Raw genomic sequence first — 23,968 nt, 5'->3', positions numbered from 1 at the left:
TTATTTTATTTTATTTTATTTTATTTTATTTTATTTTATTTTATTTTTTGTTCCCCCCTCTCTCTGCTTACTAATTGGCTGGAATCCAGTCAGTTGAAAGCTGTAATGTCATTTTGGATTATGGATGGTAATGTATTTATTATTTATTTTTATTCCTACATTTTTTTTTCCAGAAAATATTAGTGTTTTCTGCAATAAATGCTATCTGAATAAGAGGAAATAACTAGCTCATATCCACATGCACTACTTTTAAGTTCTTCCCAGTAGACAAAACGAGCATATCAGTCCATATCTTAACAAAGTTATCTTTGAATCCTTTTGGAACATGCATCCAATACCATAGCAAGCAGAAAATGCACAGCCTGAATGTTGTTTGTACAAAATCCAATGTATAGTGCTCAGAAAGCCTTGCAAGGCTTAAAACAGATGTCTGCGCCCACATAAAACTTGCTTTCTGCACCAGAGTTGTGTAACTGGATAGTTGTGCAGGACTTGCTGTTGCTCAACTGTGAAAGTGTGTCACACCTAATGCCTTACTGAGGGCAAAAATATGCAGATTGCATATTTACATAAATATGCATGTATTTTCTTTCATGTGAATAATTTTCATACACCTGCAGACCTTTACTTTGAATCTCAGCAAGCATGATGATAGCGAGTTTTAAAGAGACTTTGTGATTTATTCTCTTGAAATGGTCTTAAAATCTGTCCTTCTCTTGGAAGGTGTCTGCTGGTGTGAAGTCCTTTGCCTTCTTTGGGTTTCCCTTCCTTCAAGAACAAGGGGTTTAGTTTTTCTTCTTCAAATCATTCTAATGACGGTGGGGAAGAAAGACCAGAAACATGTTGTCCCAGAGACCCTTGGGATCTGTTTGTGGAAGCCTTCAGGAGGAAGAAACCTCCAGAGTTAGTTCAAGAGAGGAAGGAAGGCAACAAACCCCATTATGTGTGAGAGAGAGAGACTCACTTTTGAATGCGTAAAATACAGCAGATGTCATTCCATGAGAAAGCAAACATGTATCTTGGGGTAGAGAGTATACATAAAAAGATGCTTTCCCAATCTCTTGAATGAGATGAAAATGTTAATTATGACTGAGATTTTATTCAGTGTTTCAGAAATTTGAGAACTCAGGGCCTCTGACGTGCTGTCAGCAGGAGCTCAGGGGATCCAGGTTTCCTTCTAGCATTTAAGTATTTCCTTTCCACCCACAGCACACCTTTAAAAATATATGAAACACTGAAAACAGCAAAATCTTTTTAGGAGTTAGGCCTCTGTTGAATTGGTACATTTAAAGTTATTTTCCAACATGACTTTTCTTCTCTTTCCTTCTTTGTCCTCTGACTTTCCATTTACTTCTTCATTTACTGCCTAACCCTCTCCAGTCTTGTTCTGTACATGTGGTCCCTATTCTCAGTGCTACTAATCGACTAGTCCCACAACTCCCTTCACTGTTACCACCCTCACATCAGATCATCCATTCTACTTTCAAAGTCAGTTTGTGACAGACCAGTTGAAAAAACAAGGTGTCTCTCGAAGACCCGAGCACCTGCAGACTCAGTGTTTACTCTTTCCTCTCCTGCTGCCCTACCCCAGAACAAAGGCCCAAGCAAATGTTACAGGTTTGGTCCTGCTCTTCTGCTTATGTGGTTGTCTCTCCCTTTCTCTCTCTCTTTCCTTCTTTGGCAAAAAATGAAGGGATTGTCATTATTTCGTTTTAGAAGAGTGATATTTTCTGAGTTACATAGAGACATGACAAACAACTGCAGAATAGTAGTTCAGGGTAAAAGTAGCATTTCCCTTGCTATATTAGGAGCTGGGTGGTCTCTAGCTCACAGCTGGGTCAGGGGATACTTGGGATGATTTATTTTCATAAAGACTCATTGGGGGATTAGCTGGTATATAATAATAAAAAGTAGGGCAGGAAGAGATCTTCAGAGATCATCTCTATGGCTCAAACCGAGATCAGTTTATAATTAAACCACCTCTGAAAGATGTTTATCTTATCTGCTCTTAAGAGCCTACAACAATGGAGATTCCACAGGTCCTTTAAAGAGTCTGTTTAACTATTCTTTCACTAGAAATCAGCCCTAATGTCTAACCTGTCCCTGAATGTAATTTTAGCCCTTCATTCCATATCCAGTGCTTCTTTCTTTTCTTGCAACAACCTTTTACTTTCTTGAAAACTGATACTGCATTGCTGCTGATTACTCTAGTCTTTTTCACATCCTTCTTGTGTGGACTTCAAGGGGTTTTCTGCTGTGTGTGTGTTTGGAGGGGGAAAATCTACTTTGCAACTACTGTGGCTGATGTAAAACAAGAATGACAGAAAGGGATAAGGAGATTATGAGGAAAAATCCCTGTCCTTCAGTGGGTCTACATCTTTTCTGAAGTGCAGTGCTCACCCAGACACATTCCTTTAACTGAGATCTTACCAGTGCTGACTGGAGGGGATAGATGGCTTCATGAGTGAGATATGAAACAATTTTTTTTTTTTTTTTTTTTTTTTTTTTTTTGCATACCCTGATGTAATGTTTTGTTTTTCTTCAGCTGTTCAACAATGCTGAGTGATATCACTTAAAAATCAGTTTACTCTAACAGATAATTTTGTATTATTTCTTTTGTAACTTTTCTAATACTGCTGGCAATAAATCAGTTGCAACTGTGGAGGTTCCACACCACTTGCAAAATGCACTTCTGCATGTGAATGTGAAGTTACTTTCAACTTGGCACAGGGAGTTTTGGAGTTAGTGGGCAATGGGGCTCTATGAGGTTGAAAAGCACGTAGAATTTTTCCAGGCATTGCCTCATCAGAAGGGGAAAAAGACAACTTATAACTGAAGCAAAAACATCTCTTAAAACTTTATCACCTTTTTCTACAGTCACTTTGCATTTCTCTTCTTCCCAGCATGTTCTGTTCTGTGTGTTCGTGTCCCAGGAAACAGCACTAAGTATTTGTTCCAGACAGCATACTCCTGCTATATGACATCTTTTCCTCCATCCACCAAGGGACAATTTTAAAAGCATCCTTCCTGTTAAGGATTTCCTTCCAGAGAAACCCACGATTACAGGATGGTCCACAGTTTCTCTGCAGTAGAGCCTCAGCTCTTATCAATACCAGTGAAATTATCTGGGACTTTCTGACATGGCAGATGCATGAAAAAAAATGGCTAAATAAAGAAAGGTATGTCTGATAAATTTGAAATATGCTTTACCTTCCCAGCAGTGCTGTTTGATTTTTAGTATTTTATAGATAATTATCTTAGATACAAGCATGTGTGAGTACATATTTATATGAATTCATACTTAGTCTTATATATTCAGATGTATTCATACATACTCATCTGTATGAATATTTGTACACTTGAAAGTGTGTTGCTTAGTGAACTTCTCATTTTCCTGTCAAACTTACATGAGAAAATGAGCACTGTACTGTATTCAGGCTTTAGTCCGTCATCAATACATACATCAACATATGTCAGCAATGTAATCCCTCTTTCTGTGTGACTTGTGAGAGATGGGGTGGGGGAGGCAGCAATGGTGCCAGCTCATTTGCAGGATGGTGTGTGGTGCTCCAGGGGGCACACACAGGGGAGCAAAACTATTTGCAGTATCCCACATAGCTCATGGAGAGAGAGAGAAAAGGCAGACATGCAGAGGACAGCAGTTTGTAAAGGATGTCTCCGTATGCAATAGGTGATTTCTATCTGCAGAGTCAGGATGATCACCAGGAGCAATACAAATTTGTGGCTGAGATATTTACAATTTGTACTTGAAACACAGGCCTAATTCTTCTTATTTTGCATCAGAACATTTCCTTATACAGAACTACTCAACAGTCACAAGTCAGGTGTGACTCAAACTCTGCACATAGCATCTGTCTGATTTAAATTAGCAGCGATTCTGACAAAGACTCTTTTTAGTGAGTATGTATAAACACTTGGCATATTGTGTGTTTTTTTTTTTTTTTTTTTTTTTTCTTCTTCTTTTTTATTTTTTTTTCCTTCCCCCAAGATGATGCAGAAGTATAGATGATGTATTTGACAGTAGAGGGCACTGTGACCTCAAAAGTAAGCTGGAAAAGGGTTCTCTAATTGCCAACACAGCTGATAGGACAGGAAGAAAAGTATTATTCCAGCTAAAAGGGAGCACTACCTCTTTCATGGTAGTTCAAGAGAAGAGGGTGATGATGTGGAAAACCAAGGAGGGACAGACTAATAGGGCATTGATGTCCTGATGCCCAGGAGTGAACTATGTTTTCACATGGAAAACTGAGAGGGATGGACAGGATCAAGTTGTCTGACACTGTGGCACACCCAAATAGTTGTGTACACAGTCTTTAAAGCATGATTTGGGGGCTGTTATTGGAAAGGCCTCAGAATGTATAAAGAAAGCACACAAGTAGTCAGGATCGTGATGTAAGAAAGATTATTGAGGAATTAAAAAGATGAGGAAGGAGATGAGGAAGACATAAGAAACCACTGCTGTTACTCACCAACAAGGACCTCATATGGAATTTTCAAAATTTGTGTGTGTAAATTTTGTAATTATGTGTGTAGTTTAGTGTAGGTGTAAGTTAAAGAGTTTTTTTTTTTTTTTTTTTTTTTTTTTTTTTTTTTCCCTCTCTTAGTTAAGTCTTTGGCAAAAGGACCAGACTTACCAAGAAAAAAGATGTCCTGCAACCCTTGAAGTGACCAAATTAGTTATTTCAGCTTGTTACAGAGTTCTGCTTTGCTGAGCCATACACAGGAAGCAAGTAACATTCCCAAGTCATGGCTTTGTTTGTCTTTTAAGGGGTGTTTGATATGTAGGATCATCTTGCCTTTGGTCCAGTCTGCCTTTTTGCTTAACTTGCTAAAAGCACTGTCACTGTGGGTAATTAATCTACATCTTCTCTGCCTTTGCTAATCAGGGAAGGTAAATGATATACTGAGATCCCCACTGATGTGAATATTGGTGTAAGAAAGAGGTGAAACATAAAAAAAGTGCTAGCATCTGAACAGGCAAAATTGGGCCCTGCTAGTGTTCTTGGTAACAGCTGTCTGTACGCATTTCACAGCGGTCCACAAGCTTCTCCTGCCAAAGTAGATTTGCCACTAAATCTCCAGCAGTGTAGGCTTACTGACTTCAGTATGGCAACATATTTCAAGAGCCCTACTGTTTCTCACATCTGGCTGCCCTGCCAGTTGTTAACTGAAAAGCTGTTCAATGAGCACTGCCACGCTGTTCTCATGTTACTCTTCTAAGTCCATTGCTGACTTCCCATATTTCTACCACAATTGTGCCCATATTCTCAATTTTGCATAGATGGTGTCTGTTGTGAAATATAGTAATAGGTCAAGACATGTCCACATGATCCCATTCTGTTGTTGTCACTTAGCTCCTGCTTGTCACCATGGGTTGCTTCCTCTGTCTTCTCTGACGCATCTTTTGGCAGCAGCTACTTTGAGACATGCCAAATAAACACCAACTCCACAAAAGGTGAAACAAAAGCATGGTGGGTCATATATCAGGTTAAGGTCAGCTGGATCCATCACTTGTGCTTTTAATAGTGAGTTCTGTGGTCCCCAGAGAACTTGCTCTATAATTTGCTTCTACAAATACAAGCATAATCAGATGCAGTTGCTGGGGCTATGAATCATGGCATCTATGCCAAATTAGCATGACTACTTGCTGTGGCCAAATGCCACGCAGTGAGAACTTGGAGCATACAGCAATGGTTCTTCATTTTGAAAGCTATAAGGAGATTAAATCATGCAGAGGAGTTAAAAGTCCTCAGAACAGTGAGGAATTACAGAAACATTCCAGGTCCCGGTTGGGAGGAGATGATCACACTGTGTGTCATAAGAAGGGGAACTGGCAAATCTCCCAAATCTGGCTGCTCAGCAGGGCAAGTAGAAGGCTGTGCTGCTGCAATCGTTCTCTCTGCTGCAAGAAGGGAAGGGTAACTGGAGAGATGTCAGACCTAGAAGGTTCCCAGCGTAGCTTGCATCCTTTTCCTGATATTCATAGTATTTCTTGTTCTCTCTTTATTTTATTTATTTATTTATTTTTTTCTTTAATTACCTGTGGTTATTTGTTTGTTTCATAGCTACAGGGAAGCATTTATGGTAGTGTGAAAATGGTACTGGAAACTGAAAACCAAGAAATCAGGTGGTGGAAAATAATTGAGTGACTAATGTTCTTCGGTGCTATTTTGGCAGCAGGCAGTTTGAGGCTCGCAGTCATCCCTATAGAAATGAAGGAGGTAAATTTATGGTCAAAGAAAGAACGGTCTTCAGGACCTCTCATTCTAAAAATGGGATTTCAGGCAAGCTGAGTAAATTGTTCTCGCTTGTTTCTAGCAGAAATGAGCTTTTGCGTGTATAAGAATTTTGCCATAAAGGCATAAGTGCTCCAGTTATATAGTTAAAAATGCAATGACAACGTTAAAGGTGAGAGAACGGAGATGAAGAGATGAGCAAGCATAGATCAGACTGCTTTATTACTAACTCACCAGGAGACCATTTTTCCCTCTTCATGATACATGCAGTGCATATTTAAGGGAGTTAATTTAAGGGGGGATTTCTGTATCCTGCAGGAAGAGAATTGGCCCCACAGTGTCATTAAATAGACCAGGGTACAAGTTATGACTGGTCTGCCACCACGTTCTTCTTTTATCTTCCCTGGCAGATTCTTTCACGTATAAACTCTGAGGGCAATCCTGCTCCTTTATTTCTGCCTTGAGAGACTCCTCAGGCATCCACACTTCTACCTGGCCCAGTCTTCACCAGAAGCGGTCCCAACTACTTCCATTCCCATGATGTCCTTTCCTTACGTAGGAATTTGCCTGCTCTTTGTCTGAAGTTCAAGCAGGATTAAGGATTAAAGTTGTCAGACATAGCCATGTGGTATGGAGCTCAAAATGCTCTAACTGCCTGGGTATTTACTTACCTGGGGCTCTGAGCTCTGCATTGCTATAGCTATGTCACCGTCTGTTCTCAAAATAGCTAGTTTAATGCTAGGTTGAGTACACCTAACCAGGTAGCAATCATACATTTGTTGGCTGAAGAGACATACTTTACAGGTTATGCTGTCATTACTTGCTAACCTTGGATTAAATAAACCCAGTAAAGGGAGGCTGGAGTGCCCTAACTTGCTACATTGCAGTCCTATTATTAACTATGTTGTTGAATGTGTGAAAGTGTGGGGGCTTAAAAACTTGATAGAAGCAAAGCCCTGTGGTAGCTGGCATTGGCAGATTAACCTTTCCCTTGCTGCAGACTTTGCACAATATACTATCAGGCAGTGCCACTGGAACAAAGCAGAGCAGTACAAGAAACATTGTTATGGGTATAAAAAAGGATTTTCAATAAGCACTGTCATTCAAATCACCTTTGCGAGAGAGAAGGGCTTAGCACCAACAATAAACTGGAAAGTGAAGGTCTCACTTGAGGCAAGAGGAAGAGTGAGATAACTGGTGGCAAGAAACAGTACAGAAGATGAGAATGAATGGAGGAAAAGAAGGTAAGTTCTGGACTGTCTGATGACAAGGTGTGCAGATCTAGTGTCCTGAGGAATGAATGCTGAGAGAGGATATGTAGGAACTGCCAAAGCAATGTATTTTATTTGAGGACTGTGGACTATCTCCATGGAGAGTGTGTTAGAAACACCATCCACCTCTGCATCTTGAGGTTGCTGAAATCTGGCAGGGTGATTTTGAAATATGAAGGGACAGTCCCCATGATAATTCATGGAAAACGCGTGGTCAGGGAGATATGGACGACTTAGCAGAAACACAAATGTTGCGGTCCAGGATGTGCTTTGTTCTGGTACAGCAGAAACTGTGGAATACTGTCTTACAGATTTTGCTGTTCCTGGGCAAAAGAAGTTACAATAAGCTTATTAAGATGATGTCACTCTGATGGCCTAGTATACCCTTCAGCACCACCAAGAGTTAAGAGAAATCAGATTTACTCCGAGTTACCACATTTCATTTTTCCCCCTTTTTGTTCTATATAGCAAGGTATATGCTGGCTTACTGAGATCACTCCTTTGTCTGTGATCTGAAGGATTAGTGATGAGCTACCGTGTATGAAACAGTGTTTGAAATAAACAGAGCTTCAGGAAAAAATATACAATTATTCTGGTGATATAAAGCCAGGGTTTGTTTTGTATTACTCATTTCTTCTACAGATTGAAGAAAGTGTCATTTTATTTTTAGGTGTACTACTCTACTGCAGCTCTTTTGAAGCAGTGTTGAAGGTTTTCTTTTGCAATTCATAGTTGCTGAAAATGGATTCCACTACATTTAAGAAAGTAACGCTCTGTCTTGAGTTCTCACAATAACTTTGTAAATTGAGTTGTTTAGTTTACTAGTAAGTGCCTTTGTAATCATGTTCTGTGGGTGGTATCTTTTGCTATAAATTGCCTGAAGAGTTTTAATAGAAGAAAAGAGCCTGAAGGTAATCGATTTGCCGCAGGCTGGAGCAGGCCCAGTTAATCTTAATAGTCTAGCCATCCCACAGCAATCATTTGAACCTTAATAATCTCAACCCTTCAAGTTACTAAGAGCCCCTTGACTATATTGATTTTGGCAAAATGTAAAAATAGGTTTCTGGAGTTAAAAATCAGCAAAATATATCATAGCAGTCTTTTCCTATGCCAGTTAAATGCAGAACTCCTTAACTATCTGGAGACTGTATATTTCAACCACTCAGCCAGCTCCTCTCGTTACTAAATTTATGGCAAGGCTGCATGACAAAAATCAGATATGAAGATGAGTGGATTGGGGAACTCTTTCTCTGTTAGTTACTTGGAAAGCAGCAGGGAAAAGAGTACATACTCTTCAAATGTTCAGAGAGTGCTCTTTTTACACTTTTGTTTCTATTTAGTATATGATAAGCACAGATAAATGTTTCTTGTGGTATTAACCTGTTACAGGTAATTCATGTTTGAAGAAGGCCTTGTGTGCCTGAGGGACTGGTTGTTTTATGTAACTGCATCAGCTGGCCAAATGAAAGATATTTCTTCCTGTGAGCCTTGCCTTGCTCATTTTTTTGAGATAAATATAACACTTACTGTTTGAAATTACCTTTCAAAATACTTCGGGGTAAAACACTGATTTTTTGTCAACAAGGCAAGAAATGTGGAGTTGAGTATTTGTGGACAGATAGGCCCTCTGTCAGTCCCACAGACTTTCACAACTTTTTTTTTTTTTTTTTTTTTTTTTTTAAATTCAACTGTGTCAGCTTGTATCTTTACACCATTACTGTGGTATCAACATTCCTACTATCACAAAGACAGCAAAGGCAATCCTTTTCTCATGTATCTTCTATCTTGATAGCTGAATCTGGACCAAAATTACCTTCCTGTGCTAACAATCTGACTATATAGCGATCAAACATAGTTTGAAATACATTTCAAACACATCCAAAACTCATGAGTAGAAGACCCGTGAATACAGGGAGATGAAGAGGGAGCAGGGACGAAAAGAAAAAGAGTAAAGACAAAAATAAAGTGCACCAGGGAAACAAGAAGTATGTATGGTTGAGAAAGGTGTTTAAGGGGAAAAAATAAAAGGCGGCCAGAGAGAAAAGTGTCAAATGGATCAGTCTGCTCTATTTAATCAACTTGGTCAAAGAGTGGTAATTAAATTTGTTTATCACTGTTGGATGAGTCACTGAGCACTGTTGTGTGCCACGCAGAAAAGCACAGGTAGGAAGAGGAAAGGCAGTTTTGCTTTAGCTGGGTGCCATCTGACAGTCGTGCTGTGTGTTCGTCACCCTTAACAGAACAGTAATTCCGGGTGTTAGTGTGGGAGTCGTTATTGCTGCCCTGATTTACTGGTGAAAACCACTTCAGAAAGTTGTGAAGAAATCTCCCCTCGGGGAAGAGAAGGGCCTGGGCTGGTACATGAGCCAGCCAGGCACCTGAACATCCCAGCTGTAAGTGTGGCAGTGAAACCTTGACATCCCTGAGTGAGTTCTACCCAAGAGAAACACTAACCTTTTGCTATAAATGTAAGGAGACTACAGTCTTTGGGCCAACCTCAGCTAACGTTGTAGGCCTCTGTAGGCCAGAAATGGAGTTCTTGTTTCTAAATAAACATGTGATTGCCTGCCTTAAATGAGATCCCAAGTTCAGATCGGTGCTTCATTCTCTAAATATTACTTGAGAGCAGTGGCTCTCAATGGTTTTTAACCTCCAAAGCCAGAGACACATTCTGGCTGGAGCTGGAGGCTGCCTGTGGCCTTGCTTTGCCAGTGGCTGGAGGGAGCCCTGCGGGGCTGCCCTGGCTGTGGCGCAGGTCAAGTCCACAGTTAAGTGTGTTATTGGCACATCTCCAGTGTGCGGCAATGCAAACCCACGCTTAAACTCCCTAATGGTGGAAAGGGAAGAGGAGAAGCAGACAGAGTTGCAGGTGTTGTTTTATATGGCTGGAATACCCCCGAGTCACCACACCCAAGCCATCTTCTGGCTGTCACCACGATGGGAATTAGGCGAGGGGGGACCCCTCCAGACATATCTCTCCTCTTAATGAGAGCACACTAATTAACCGAAGCGATGCTTGAGAAACCAGGAGCGGGAGAGGACAAAAACCAGGCGGGGGGACGGCCGAAGGGCGGGACTATGGGGTGAAACAACAGCGGCAGCCCCTATGGGAGGCGATACGACCCGTAGAGGGAGCCCTGCGGGCCGGGGCAGGGCTGCGCCCGGCCGTTGTGCTGCGGGGCGGCGCCTGCCTGAGCGGCGGGCGGGAGGGCGGCCGTTACCGGGGGAGCGCCGCCCTCGTCCCTACGTGTCCGCGGCCGGGCGGAGCCGAGCCGTGCCGTGCTAAGCCGTGACCCGTTCCCCTCGCCGCTCCGCCCCGAGGCCCTGCCCGGGGGTGGGGGAAGCGGCGCGGGGAGGAGCGCCCCGTTCCCGGTGCGGCCCGTCGGGGACTATGCGGAGATGGCCGTCCCGAGCCGAGGCGGGAACAAAGAGTCGCCGCCGCTCAAGCCCGGGCAGCGCTCGCCGGGAGGCAGCCCCCGGAGCGGCCACGGGCGGCCGGCTCGCTCCCCCGGTAGGCAGGTCCCCGGCGGGGCCCGCGGCGTGCGGAAGGGAGCCGGCGGGCGGCGGGGAGGCAGGAGCGAGCCCCCGAGAGGCTGCAGGGAGGCGGCGGCAGCCGGCCGGCTGTGGGACGCGCTGGGCCGCGGCCCCCTGGGGCTCCTGCACGTCTGCGGAGAGCGGCTGCGAGGTGGGTGCGGGGAGCGGGCCGCCTTCCTCGGGGGAGGAAGGGGTGATCCCGCGGGGAGCGGGGTGCTGGGGTGCCGCCTGTGACCCTCTCAGGGGAGGGGCTTCTGGCCGTCCTAGCAGCCTCGGGGGACTCTGTAAAGAGTCCTGATAAAAGCGTTGGGCAGCTCTGGCACCAGCGTTGGCATTGCCTCCTGGTTCGTTTTGCTGGCAGAACGGAGGCTTGCTGATTCTTAAAAAGTCTGACTTTTTCCTTCAGCAAATTTATCTATAGCGCATATATGCGGTGCTTGCCTTCCTACAAGTTACTTTGCAAAAGTTATTTCAGGAATTAAAACCCTGAAGATTCGTACATTCACCTTCACAGCCTGTCTGTGATGTTTAAAGCTTGATGTATGTGTAGTTACCAGCTCACCATATGAAATTCTTTGAGCATTCTGGAAGTCTGGTCGAGATTTTTGCAGCACAGTAATGCTGCTAAGTTTGGTTTTACAGAGGCTAATCATAATTGATGCTCAAAATATTTGGTTTCTTTTGACAGTGTTTGTTGATGACAGAAGGGCCTTCGTTGTAAAAGCTGATAGCAAGATATGGCTCACTTTCATTCTGGGTAAGTAGAAGGAATGAGCTGGGGAGAAATCTGTCATTTTTGCCTTTCTGTCTCTGCATTTGTAAGCCATACCAAAATATATTTGGAAACATAACTTGAAAAAAAAAAGGCTGATTTATATTGAAGAGGTGTCAGGAAGTAGCTTCCTACCTATGTTTTTTTTTTTTTTTTTTTTATAGCAGCTGATGTGGTATTATGACGTTTGTAGGAAAATAATTGTTCACGAGAGATTTACAGATCTCCCCTATGCAGTCATTAATATGTAGAAAAAGAAAATAGCAACTATTAAGTAAAACTGTTGTTGTGGTCAAAACAGCTCCTTTTATAAGGATTATGGTTGGAAGAACATGTAACTGTAGGGGGGTGTAAATTCAAATCTTGTTATCTCTGGGTATATTTGGGAGTTAATGATAAAATGGCTAGTGGCCAGAGTGCTGGAAAAAGCATCTAAAGTACCTGCAAAAATAAATAAAAAAAATGCATTTCTAAAGTCAACAAAAGTGAAATAATAGTGTATTTAGCAAATGCACAGTTAGATATTCTCTTGAAGGCATTATATTAAAAGACTGTCAAGGTATTCCCAAGATGCTGGTAGTACTAATGACACCGACACCACCAGTGGTCCTTGTTGCCGGAGGGAGTTTCTTTAGTCTGATGAATTACATTGCAATGTAGCAGCAGAGGAACAACACTTAGCTTACAAGCTAATTGATGAATAAACTGTTCCAGAATTGCTTTGCTTACCTCTGTTTATTCAGTATTTCCTAGACCAGCACTGACTTGTGATACAGAAATATTAAACAGATGGTCAAAAATTAAAGAATGCTTTCCTTTGATTTAAATTTGAGAACAAATTAGGTAAGACAGCCTTATCATTTCTGGAGTTTTAATTTGGCTGTGAAAGTCAGGTAGCTAACTGAACGCTTAGACTGTTAATAGTAAACCTATTGCAAATAGTAAAGTATGTAATAGCATACGATATTTGCAGTAGCAAAGGATGTAAATGTACTAAATATGAAATAGTATTTCTTGGTAAAGTTTTAGTGGTGTTTGAATATTTGTTTTATTTGACCTTTAAGGTCCAAATCTTATAAACAGAGGCTGCTGCTGGTGGAGCTAGTGTTGTTATGGGGTGTTATTTTTTTTCTTTTAGGACCAAACTCCAATTTAGGTGCTACAATAAAGTTGTCAGGTTTTTAAGAACATTCTTCTACAACACTTGTGCACTAATTTTTTAATGACCATTTAATTGAGGCCTAGTTCTAATTGCACAGAGTCTGACAATGGAACATCTTGAGTAAACTACAGGAGCAGTCCATGCTTACAGGCTCGTCACTGTTACCTGTTGTACTGTATTTCTACCTAGTCACTTTGGTAATTTGCAGTCTTAGTCAGTTTCTCGTATGTTCCATACCTTAGTGTATTACAGTGTCTTAGCATTTGTTGTTCGCTTGGTAAATGGGTTCTGTATATTATGGCTTTTAACAATGGCTTATTTCTTCAGTATGTAATTTCCCAATGCTTCTCATAAGCCATTCACATTGCCTTTTTTGAACATGGGGAATATGAAGAATAAACAGCCTTAGTCTGCGAAAATCTGATCATATGCATTGCTTTTAATGATTGTTACACTGGGCAAGAAAATGGCATCTGCAACTTCAAGTACGTGGCAGTTGTATAAGTCTTTGTAGCATTAGGACTCTAGTATACCTACGCTTCCTTTGCTCCCCAGTAAGGACATCAGTGGGATCAAGGGTGGCAATTTAAGAGAGCTGATCTGCATATTTTCCATCAGCACCTAGCTTAATGTATGTCTGGATGCAGTCAGTCAAAAACTATAGATTTGAATTCATGATACAAGTCTATGCATTATGCGAATTATCTCTTCATGTAGGTAAGTAACTACATGAATTGCTAAGTGATTATAAAGGTTTTGCTTCTATACTTAGAGTAGTGTTAGGAAGTTTCACAAAAGTGTGTATGAAATTCTTAGAAAATAACCGTGATTGAATGTATTTACAGTTAATGAATTGATTTATAAATAAAACGTTTACAGAAGGGAAGAATCAGCTTTAAATATATTGTTTCCTCTATGAAATAAGAGGATATTTTCATCTGAAACATAATTTCCATATTAATAGATAATTTATTTGCAACTTGAAAATACTGTATATTTGGCTTATTTGGAGCTACATGAATTTGGAGGTCATGCATAGTACTCGTAGCTAATATACATTTTTTTGCCCTTAATGTATTTACTTAATATATAATCCATCTTAAAAATAGATTTGTTTTGTTGTTGGAGTGTGTGAGAGTATATATAAATGTATTTCAGCATGTAATTTTATTGGGAGTCTTAAAAATGTTACTGAGAAAAGAAATAATGCTTTGTGTTTCTGTCTGCACATGTGAGATTCAATAAGTAATAAGAAAGAGAGGCATGGACTGTTCTGTTTCCTTCTGCCTAATTGTTGTGAAACATGATCGTTTATTGAATATGGTTTTGCTGTGTTGCTGATGTAGCTAACGTGCTTACCTGGAATTCCATTTGTCATCTGCTTTTCTGAACAAAGAACTCTAATGGAGTTCTTCTCCATTAGAACTAATGTCCTTAGTATAAAAAATCTGCAGTGCTGAAACTTTTCTAAGACATTGAATTCTGCTTAATGAGAACTATACAGAGAAACTCTTCAGTGACTTTTTTTTTTCCTTGAGAGTATATGTAAAAATGTAAATTTCTAAATGAAAGCTTATGAAAATATATTATTTTTTTAAACTGAAATCCAGGCCTCTATTTGAGAAAACCACTTAAGTGATTAAAGTGGAGCTGGAATATCCCTTTGGTCAGTTTAGATCAGCTGCCCTGGTGATGTCTCGACCACCTCTCGCCCACTGCCAGCCTGCTGGTTCTAGGGGTGGTTTGGAGGGATGTGTGCCAGCCCTGCTCAGCAACAGACACAGCACTGCTGTGATACCAACACTGTTCTAGCTGCAAGCAAAGAGCACAGCACTGTATGAGCTGCTGCAGTGAAAGTTAACTCTGTCCCATCCAGACCCAGTGCACCTATACTGTTTACTTACCACTTTATCATCATTTGTCATTTCTGTTTTTCCTTCAAATTCCTCCCATGTTCTGTACCTAAGTGACAACAGTGCAGCTAGCATTCCATTTGTCTATTTTGAGACTATTGCAAGTCTACTCTTTTCAGCAGCTACAGTCTCCATTAGCTTTGCATCAACATCTTAAAAATGTTTCAAATTTTCTATATATAATGTACAAGTGCTTATAATCCAGTTATGTGTCTTGATAGCTGAAATGGGAGTGCATTAGATTCTGATGAATCACCTTGAGTGATGCAAGGTACAGGTGGGAACATCGCCTATTGCTGAATGCCACCAGCGTAATTTCAGAGTTTCAAAGAGCTGCCCATAAAAGTTAATTCAGATACTCTTATTCTGCTACTGCTCTGGAGGCTGAATACCTTCTGTGCATCCCTGAAGTAGTACTATAATTACTTAAAAGAACACGATTTAGTGTTATGTGATTTAAATATTTGAGTAACTTGACACCTTTTGTTTCCTTTACAGCTGCTTTTGCCGGAGTCCTACACTGGTAAGATTACATTTATTACTTTAGAGTAATGATACTTGAAAATGTCATTTTGACTTATATTTAGACAAGCTATTGGGATAATTTATATTTAGATCTTGCCTTTCAAAACCAAATTGTCATCTCTAAGATGAATAATTCTGTTCTTGTGAAGCTGACATGAAAGGTTTCTTAAGCCTGTTCAGCCAAGAGTGAAGCCTGTTTTCCAGCTGCAAAACTGTTGGAATCATAGAATATCCTGAGTTGGAGGGGATCCACAGGAATCATAGTTTAGCTATGCAAATTCAGCTGCAGTCCTTTTTTTCCCTGAGTGGGTTTTGAAGGTCCAGGTAAATCCTTTCAACTTCTTCCTTTGTTCTCCTTATTTACATAGTGCTTTAATTTCTTAGTTTTGCATCATATTTCCTTTGACCTCTTCAGAGAAGTCTGGCCAATGTTTTCTTTGTGTACAGAATGGCCTTTCAACTACTTTTTGTCAACATAATCCCCACATTTCAGGGTCCATCCTAATCCTCACCTTTCCTTTTTTTGTAGGGACCTGAAACAGAATGGTTTCTACAGTGATTTTCACCCAGCTGCCTTTGCTGAGATAACAAGCTTCTTCCACTGTGTTTTTGCTTCCTAGCTCAAAAAGAATTATTGATTTTAGTAGTCTGCTTCTTGCAAATTCCTGTTCAAAAGCAGGGCTGTGTACACTGCTCTGTTTCTTTTACCATCTTCTCTGGAAGTTTTTAGCAGAGAAAACCTACACTACTTACATGTACACCATAGTATTTCCACCAGTTTTTAATCTGTGTTTCTTTTCATTTGTAGGATATTTGAAATTTATTTCTAAATATTTGCTAATTTTAATAGCATTACAGTTTTGTTTCTAAAAAGAGTATTTTGAAGTGCAGACGTTTAAACTTATTCCATAATAGCATTTAATAAGTATTCTGTGGATCATATTTTTCCATTTAAAGTTGTCTGAACAGAGGAGAATGTTGATACGATGTCCGAGTAAAATAGCAGTTTGTAAGTAGATTTTGGGTCTGCAGTGAATGTTTTGCCAGCTGTTCCTTGGTGTGTATGACTTAATAAAGGTTCTAAAAAGCCTTACTCAAAATCAATTATTATTATTCTTTAACAGGTGTCACATAACAACTCTGTTTGAAAATGACCGTCACTTTTCTCATCTGTCAACGCTAGAAAGAGAAATGGCCTTTCGCACAGAGATGGTTAGATTATCTTTTAATAACAATTCAGTGGTTGCAAAACTTCTCTTCTTAATACTGTGATTGTGGGCTTTCCAAAATTTCTTAATACTGTCTGATTAAGTAAAATATTTTGATTTCTCGCAACTAACATGCGTTACAGTTTTACGTATAGAGCATTTGTGTGTCTTGAAGCTGATAACATTGTGAATGTATCTCTTCACAGTTTGCTTTAAATATGATTTAAAAGGATGATTGTAGAGGACCTAAAATACAGAGCTGCAAATGTCTGATAGCAAACTTCTGATTATAGTCCTGTTATGCAGCTTTTTTAAAGTCATTTTTAATTAATGTTTGCATATGCGTACACCTTTTGGCAGCTTTTATTAGTTTGAGAATTATGGAATATTATGCTAATGCATAGTTAGCTAACAAAATGAGAGATTCCAGATATTGAATTATGACTCAAATGGTAAGGAAGCCCACACTGGTTGCTTCAGTGTCAGTAACAGGAAGAGGTTTGAAAACAGGGAAGTCGTCTTCACAGAATCACAGAATTTCTAGGTTGGAAGAGACCTCAAGATCATCGAGTCCAACCTCTAACCTAACACTAACAGTCCCCACTAAACCATATCCCTAAGCTCTACATCTAAACGTCTTTTGAAGACTTCCAGGGATGGTGACTCCACCACCTCCCTGGGCAGCCTGTTCCAATGCCTCACAACCCTTTCAGTAAAGAAGCTCTTCCTAACATCTGACCTAAAACTCCCCTGGCGCAACTTTAGCCCATTCCCCCTCGTCCTGTCACCAGGCACGTGGGAGAACAGGCCAACCCCCACCTCGCTACAGCCTCCCTTGAGGTATCTGTAGAGAGTGATAAGGTCGCCCCTGAGCCTCCTCTTCTCTAGGCTGAATAAGCCCAGCTCCTTCAGCCGCTCCTCGTAGGACTTGTTCTCCAGGCCCCTCACCAGCTTCGTCGCCCTTCTTTGGACCCGCTCAAGCACCTCCATGTCCTTCTTGTAGTGAGGGGCCCAAAACTGAACACAGTACTCGAGGTACGGCCTCACCAGAGCTGAGTACAGGGGGACGATCACCTCCCTAGCCCTGCTGGTCACACTATTTCTGATACAAGCCAGGATGCTGTTGGCCTTCTTGGGCACCTGAGCACACTGCTGCCTCATATTCAGCCAACTGTCCACTATCACTTCTCCGCCTGGAATAATTTTGTTCTATAAAATTGAATAATTCTTGAATAATTTGAAAAATTGAAAAATTCTTGAATAATTTTGTTCTATTTGTTATAATACAAAATTAATTTTAAAAATGAAGCTTGTATGTGGTGGTTCATGAAGCAGAAGTGATCTCTTTAATGATAAATAATAATTCTGCTCTCCTGTAGGGTCTTTATTATTCCTACTTCAAGATAATTATTGAGGCACCATCGTTTTGGAATGGGCTGTGGGCAATTATGAATGACAGACTAACTGAATATCCTTTAGTGATTAACACCTTACAAAGGTTCAATCTTTACCCAGAGGTGAGTTATGTTTTGAAAATAAGATTCTTAAATGTTTGAGAGAACTTTCGTTTCTTTAGGCTTGATTATAAATTGTCAGAAATATTACTCTGTAAAGTGTAGCTGTAAAGATACAGTATTTAAGCAACACTTCATTAATGACTGTATTTTAGTTCCAGTTTTAAAATGTGAAAGTTACTTCATACACTGTGATCAATTGCCATTGTTATTAACTGTTCTTGGACTTCAAGTATGTTCAACCAAATGCGAATACTCTCTGCATCATGGTATTTCATACCCTACAGTTTCAGTCCATTTCTATACTTCCTGTTTATTTTTGTTCATTTTTCTGGAAGTAAGTAGCCGACATGGTGCTCTTAAGAAAATATGATATATGAAGTATAAGTGATATGTGACTATGTCTGCAGTAATGAAGATGCTGAGAGGTTATTTTGGCTTGCATTTTGTGTAGGACGATAAACTAATGAATCATCACAGTTTACTGTGGCCTTAAAATCCGTGAATGGTAATAGTTTATTTTGCTTGTTGCGTAAGAAATTCCTCCTTGGAAGAGTGTCTGCTATTGTTTTGCATGTGCTTGTTACCTGATTAGATTAAGTTCTTTCTCTGCCTTTTTTTTTTTTTGTCACTACAGAGATGATGTCATTAAGTACAGAAATGTTTGCTTTTCTCTCTTGCAGCGTTGCCTATGTCTCTTAAGTATTTTGCAGAAGGGAAACTCTTTTGGTTAATGTACATTTATGTAACTCCATGTGTCAGGAACAACTTGTTTCTTGGAGAACCAGGGACTCATAATGGCTGTAATTGCTGATTACTAGCACTTACACTCTTCTCCTGCTCTGTCAGGAGACAACTGGCATGTCATGATTTCATTTGCTTTTTAATTTCTTGCTCTGGAAGTACTAAATGCTATAGGCTGTTCCTTTTCGTTATCCTCTTGTTGTCATGTGTGGTGATTTGTTGGTTTTCTTGTTGGTTTGTACTCCAAAGTGATTGCAATTCAGTTCTAGAAATGCAACAGTAGGAATGCGTGCTGTGTTTGAGTAATACAGTTACTTTCTTTAGCTGAGAAAGGTTTTCTGACTTGGAAAAAACAAAGGTAACTTCTCGACTAATCTTGCTCTTAGAGAATCATCAGTATCACCATGAAAGATGACTAAGTAAATTGCTCTTGTTTTGATTTCAACACCCAATAAGATACAGTAGCTTGACTTCCTGTAAAAACATTGAGTAGATTACTGTGCAAAAAATGTAGGCTTGTCTGTTCATTCTGAGTTTTCTAGGATCTTATTGGCTCATTGAACTTGGTGATAAAGTATGAGTTAATTCATCTTTTCTGTGCCTGTGTGAGCATGCAAAACAGACAAATGGTCTCCTCTGCTCCTTTCAGTCAGTTGCTATTTGATGTCTAGCCTTCCTGTAAATAGCTTTTTTTAAAAGTGTGTTTCTTGAGTGCTCTTGTTTCCACATAACTGTATCTATAAAGTAGTGAACAACTGCAACTTCTAAAGCTTATTCTCCAAATTTATCTAGTTTTACTTGTGATGGGTAGTAGGAAGATGCTTGTGGATTTATTTGTTGGCAGTGATTTTTTTTTTTTTTCTGATACCCAGTACCCAGCCATGTTTCCTAAAGGTGTTTCATTTCCTGTTTAATATTGTAGGAGCTTTCCAGCTCTTTCTGTCCAATAGCAGCATTAAGGCTGAATTTCAGTAAAAAATTGTGTTTAGTGGATTTCAAAATCAATTGCATCAAAAATATCCTTGAAATACAGTTACTAAACAAGATGTAAAACCCATCAATAGAATAGCTAACCTGCAGGTACAGCTGATATTAGCATATTAGCCATGAAAACTTTTTTTTTAAAAAAAAGTCTGTAATGAACACTTCGTCATCTTTTGTAAATGATAGACATAAATCGTAAAATAAAGCATCAAAAGCAAAAAAAAAAAAATATCTTTGCAGTCGCACAATGTTATAGTGCCAAACAAAGTCTTGGTTTTCTGGGTATTTGCTGCAGTTAGGCAGTTTCAGTAGCTGTGTAGTTGTTTTCATATGTGGACCCTGATGTGAAGTGGCAGAGATAATGTGTTAATTTCATGTTAATAACTGGTTTGCTCTCTGGCTGCTCACCTTTACATAACAGTTGATATTTCTGTGTGTGATAGTAATGATGAAAATTTGAGTTGGAGTGATAAGTGTTGTAAAGACCCATGTAGTTGGGGTTAAGTGCTTAATCAAAGGCAAGTAGTAAAAGTGGTTGATTTTTCTACATGTCCTTTAACAGCAAAGGACTGGTCCACAGAGGATCTGCTGGGTGTGAGAGCCAATCTATTCTTTTACAAATTTCATATTTACTGACCCCTCAAAAATGGGACAGTAGAAATTCCAAAAAAATGTCATTGTGTTCTAACTGACCTATCAGTTTTGTACTACTGGTTTGCTTCCATTTTTATGTCTCTGTTAACTGTTTCATGTAAAGTAGCTTTTGGTAAAAATGTTTCTGTGCTTTGTAGGAAGTACCTAAAACCCTTGGTAGCATTTTTAGGAAGTATTCATGTGTGGTAATATCAGCAGCTGACATAAACACTTGTGACAAAAAGGTTAAATTGGTAAATGAGATTTAATTTTTTTTTCCAACATCAGTTCAGCAAGAATGCTTTATGTGCTTGTGGTAATGTCAGATTCAGGGCTGGTGGTGCAAGCATGCTAGACAGATGTCTCTAAACTCCCATTCACAGTCTGTTGGCAGCATACAAACCACTTTCAGGTGATGAGAGGAAGGATTTGGAATTGGTTCTCAGCCCTGTTGTTGCCTACCTGGAGAAAGGGCAAGTGTCTGGTTCTTGTATGCACACATGCACAGATAGAAGAGCCAGGGCACAGATGGTGAGGAAGCCCCCAGGACTTCAGGACAGTGTACTACACAAGACACAGTATTAAGGCAAGGAGTCTGGGTCTAGACAGAAAGATGCAATTGTGTTTGGAATATATAAGGTTTATGTTGTGAGAGTGTAAAGAGATGAAGTGATTAATGGTGATTGGAGTCTTAGTTTGAAGAATGAATAAATCATAAAACTGTAGAACAGTTGAAGTTGGAAGGGGTGTCTGAACGTCATCTGATCCCACTCATAGCAAGATGAAGTAGAACAGATTGCTCAGGGCCATCTCTTGTTCAATTTTGAGTATCTTCATCTCTTTGGGCAGCCTGTTCCAGTGTTTGAACACCCTAATAGTATCTAAAAAAAAAGAAGAAATTTTATATGTAAGTGGAATGACCTGTGCATTTCAATTTGTGCTTATTTGCTCTTGTCCTGTTACTGGGTGCAATTGAAAGCAGTTTGTCTTAGTCTCCTTTACTCCATCTATGTCATTATTTTGAGCAGCCCAGAACAGGACTCAGCGCTGGAGATACATTCTTACCAGCCCTGAAGATAGGGGAAGGATCACTCTCTATGCCTCCTGACTCCCTAAATATAGCTGAGGATACTTTTTGCTTTCTTTGTGACCAAGGTTCATTTCTGGCTCACTTACAGCTTGTCTACTAGGACACCCAGGTCCTTTTCTGCAAAACTGCTTTCCAGCTTTTCTTCAAAACTGCTTTCCAGACTGCTCCCCAGTCTGTACTGGTGTGCGGGGTTGTTCCTCCGCAGTGCTGGATTTTGCATATTTCCCATTGTGAGATTCCTGTCAGTGCATTTTTCTTGCCTGTTGAGGTCCCTCTGAACGGCAACACAAATGTCAGCTACTCCTTCCAATTTTACATCGTCTACAGATTTGTGGAGGGTGTTCTCTTGTCCTGTCATCTAGTCATTAATAAAGCTGGGGACAGGTTTGGCACCAGTATTGATCCCTGGGGTGCTCCCATAGTGACTGGCCTTCGTGCTGCTGATCAGTCTTCTGAGCCCGTTCAGCTAGTTCACAGTCCTGTGTCCACTTACACTGTTTGTGTTTCATTAGTTTGTCCAGGAAGATATTATGGTGCAAGGTTGAGTGCTTTTCTAAGTCAGCATGAAGAATGTCCACAGCTCTCCCCTCATCTAACAAGCCAGTCATCTCAGAATAGTTAGGCATGAATTCCCCTTTGTAAATCCATTCTGACTGCTTCCAGTCACTTTTTTTTTTTTTTTTTTTTGTCATTAGTATGTTTGGAAGTGGTTTCCAGGAAGATTTACTTCACAGCTGCGGAGGTTCAACACCAATGGGCAACTAAGGACCACCATGCATGCCACTCTCACATTCACCCTCCTCAGAAGAACACGGGGTTAAAAATACAATGAGGGGGGAAAAAAGCTCCTGGTTTGAGACAACAACAGGGAGATCACTCACCGATTGCCATCACAGGCAGTGCAGGCTTGGGATAAGGGAAATTAACATAATTTATTACCAATAAATACCAGAGTGGAGCATTGAGAAGTGAAAGCAAACTAAAAACAACCATCCCCCACATCCATCCAGCATTAGCTCGTCTTTGAGCAGCAGCAGGTCCCTTCTGGGGCAGCTGGCTCTGGTCTGACATGGGGCAGCTGCTGGTCTCTGCTCACAGCCCCCTGCAAGCCCCCTGCCCTACTACCAAAGCTTTGCCACATAAGCCCAATACCTACCTCATTAGGGATCAAGCTGTTATTCCCTCTATTTTCTTCTTGCCCTTCTTAATGATGGAAGTGAAACAGTTTTATTAATTGCATGGGGAAAGAAAAGAGGGAATCATATTTCCTGTATGTGTTCTCTGTGGCACAAGGTTGGGACAGATAAAGCTGCAGTGGTGAAACATATTTTCAGTCTAGGGACCACCAAGTTATAACTTTCAAAGCAGCTTAACTGGAATGGCCACATTACTCATTTATGAACTCTATAAAGTCTATAATATCCTGACAGAATAGCTTGATAATCTTAACTCTAGTGACTTTGCTGTGAGATAAGTTGTAGTTTTTCTTTGCATAAAATACTGTTGTTTTCTGTGTCAGGTGTTGAGATGTAATTTGGTTGTTGTCATAAGAATATTACAACCTTTACATGGAAAATGGAAATGCTGTCTTACATTGCATCTGGAAATGCCTTCTAATGCATGCTTAAATTTAACCTACCAAAATTTATCTGGGTGAAATAGGAAAACAAACAAATACAAAAATGGGGGAAAAAAATAAAGACTTGGTCCATTAATATTTTGGCCATATGGAAAAAAATTAGCAATTGTTTTTGATTTTAATATCTGATAAATAAGATAATGGGGAACCTTGTGGAAAATAGTGAAATATGCTTTTTTCAAATATTACAGTTTTATTGATTTAAATTATTTCTGTTCTGAAGTTGGCATAATTTTAGTCTGTTACTGAATGCTTGGTCTGTGCTGAATGCCTTCAGTGAATTACAGTCAAAAATGCTTAGTAATTTGGAGAAATGTTGAGCTTGAAATAAGTACTGGGTGAAGGCCGGTTGTTGTGAGAGTTTACCTTGGGCAGTGAGCTAATCTGTTCCTTTTCAGAAACTTCAAATCCTGTTTTCTGCCTAGGTGGTCCTCGCCAGCTGGTACCGCATATATACTGCCATTATGGATTTTCTTGGTGTACCAACAAAGACATGTTGGACTGTAAACAGAGGAAAAGGGCTTAGTCCTGTTGAAAGCTGCGAGGGTGAGTTGTGTTTTATTATATAGTTTCTCCTTGGAAGCATATAACTGTGGCTTTATATATGTCAGAAAAAATAAATACTCCTGTGTCTTTATCGCTTATGTGCTTTCATTTGGCTAAACCAGTGTTTTGGCAGATTTACAACACTTGTGAAAAACATGAAAAAAGATACTTATAAG

The 23,968-nt window shown here is 40.1% G+C and overlaps 1 protein-coding gene across 2 annotated transcripts in view; it reads left to right on the top strand.

Moving 5' to 3' along the window:
* The first annotated feature begins 10,823 nt into the window (after window positions 1–10,823).
* Window positions 10,824–23,968, top strand: part of DPY19L1 (dpy-19 like C-mannosyltransferase 1) — a 54,420-nt gene continuing 41,275 nt past the window's right edge. For both annotated transcript variants that reach the window (XM_035316954.1, XM_035316952.1), the window contains exons 1-6: window positions 10,824–11,213; window positions 11,751–11,819; window positions 15,408–15,432; window positions 16,559–16,646; window positions 18,022–18,159; window positions 23,672–23,792. In XM_035316954.1, the coding sequence (XP_035172845.1) occupies window positions 10,928–11,213; window positions 11,751–11,819; window positions 15,408–15,432; window positions 16,559–16,646; window positions 18,022–18,159; window positions 23,672–23,792 (727 nt within the window). In that variant the 5' untranslated portion in view covers window positions 10,824–10,927. The remainder of the gene's footprint in view (window positions 11,214–11,750; window positions 11,820–15,407; window positions 15,433–16,558; window positions 16,647–18,021; window positions 18,160–23,671; window positions 23,793–23,968) is intronic.

This window comes from Oxyura jamaicensis, chromosome 2, assembly GCF_011077185.1.
Source record: "Oxyura jamaicensis isolate SHBP4307 breed ruddy duck chromosome 2, BPBGC_Ojam_1.0, whole genome shotgun sequence".
NCBI lineage: Eukaryota > Metazoa > Chordata > Aves > Anseriformes > Anatidae > Oxyura > Oxyura jamaicensis.
Note: the sequence above shows the minus strand (reverse complement) of the source record. Positions and strands in the feature narration are given on the sequence as shown.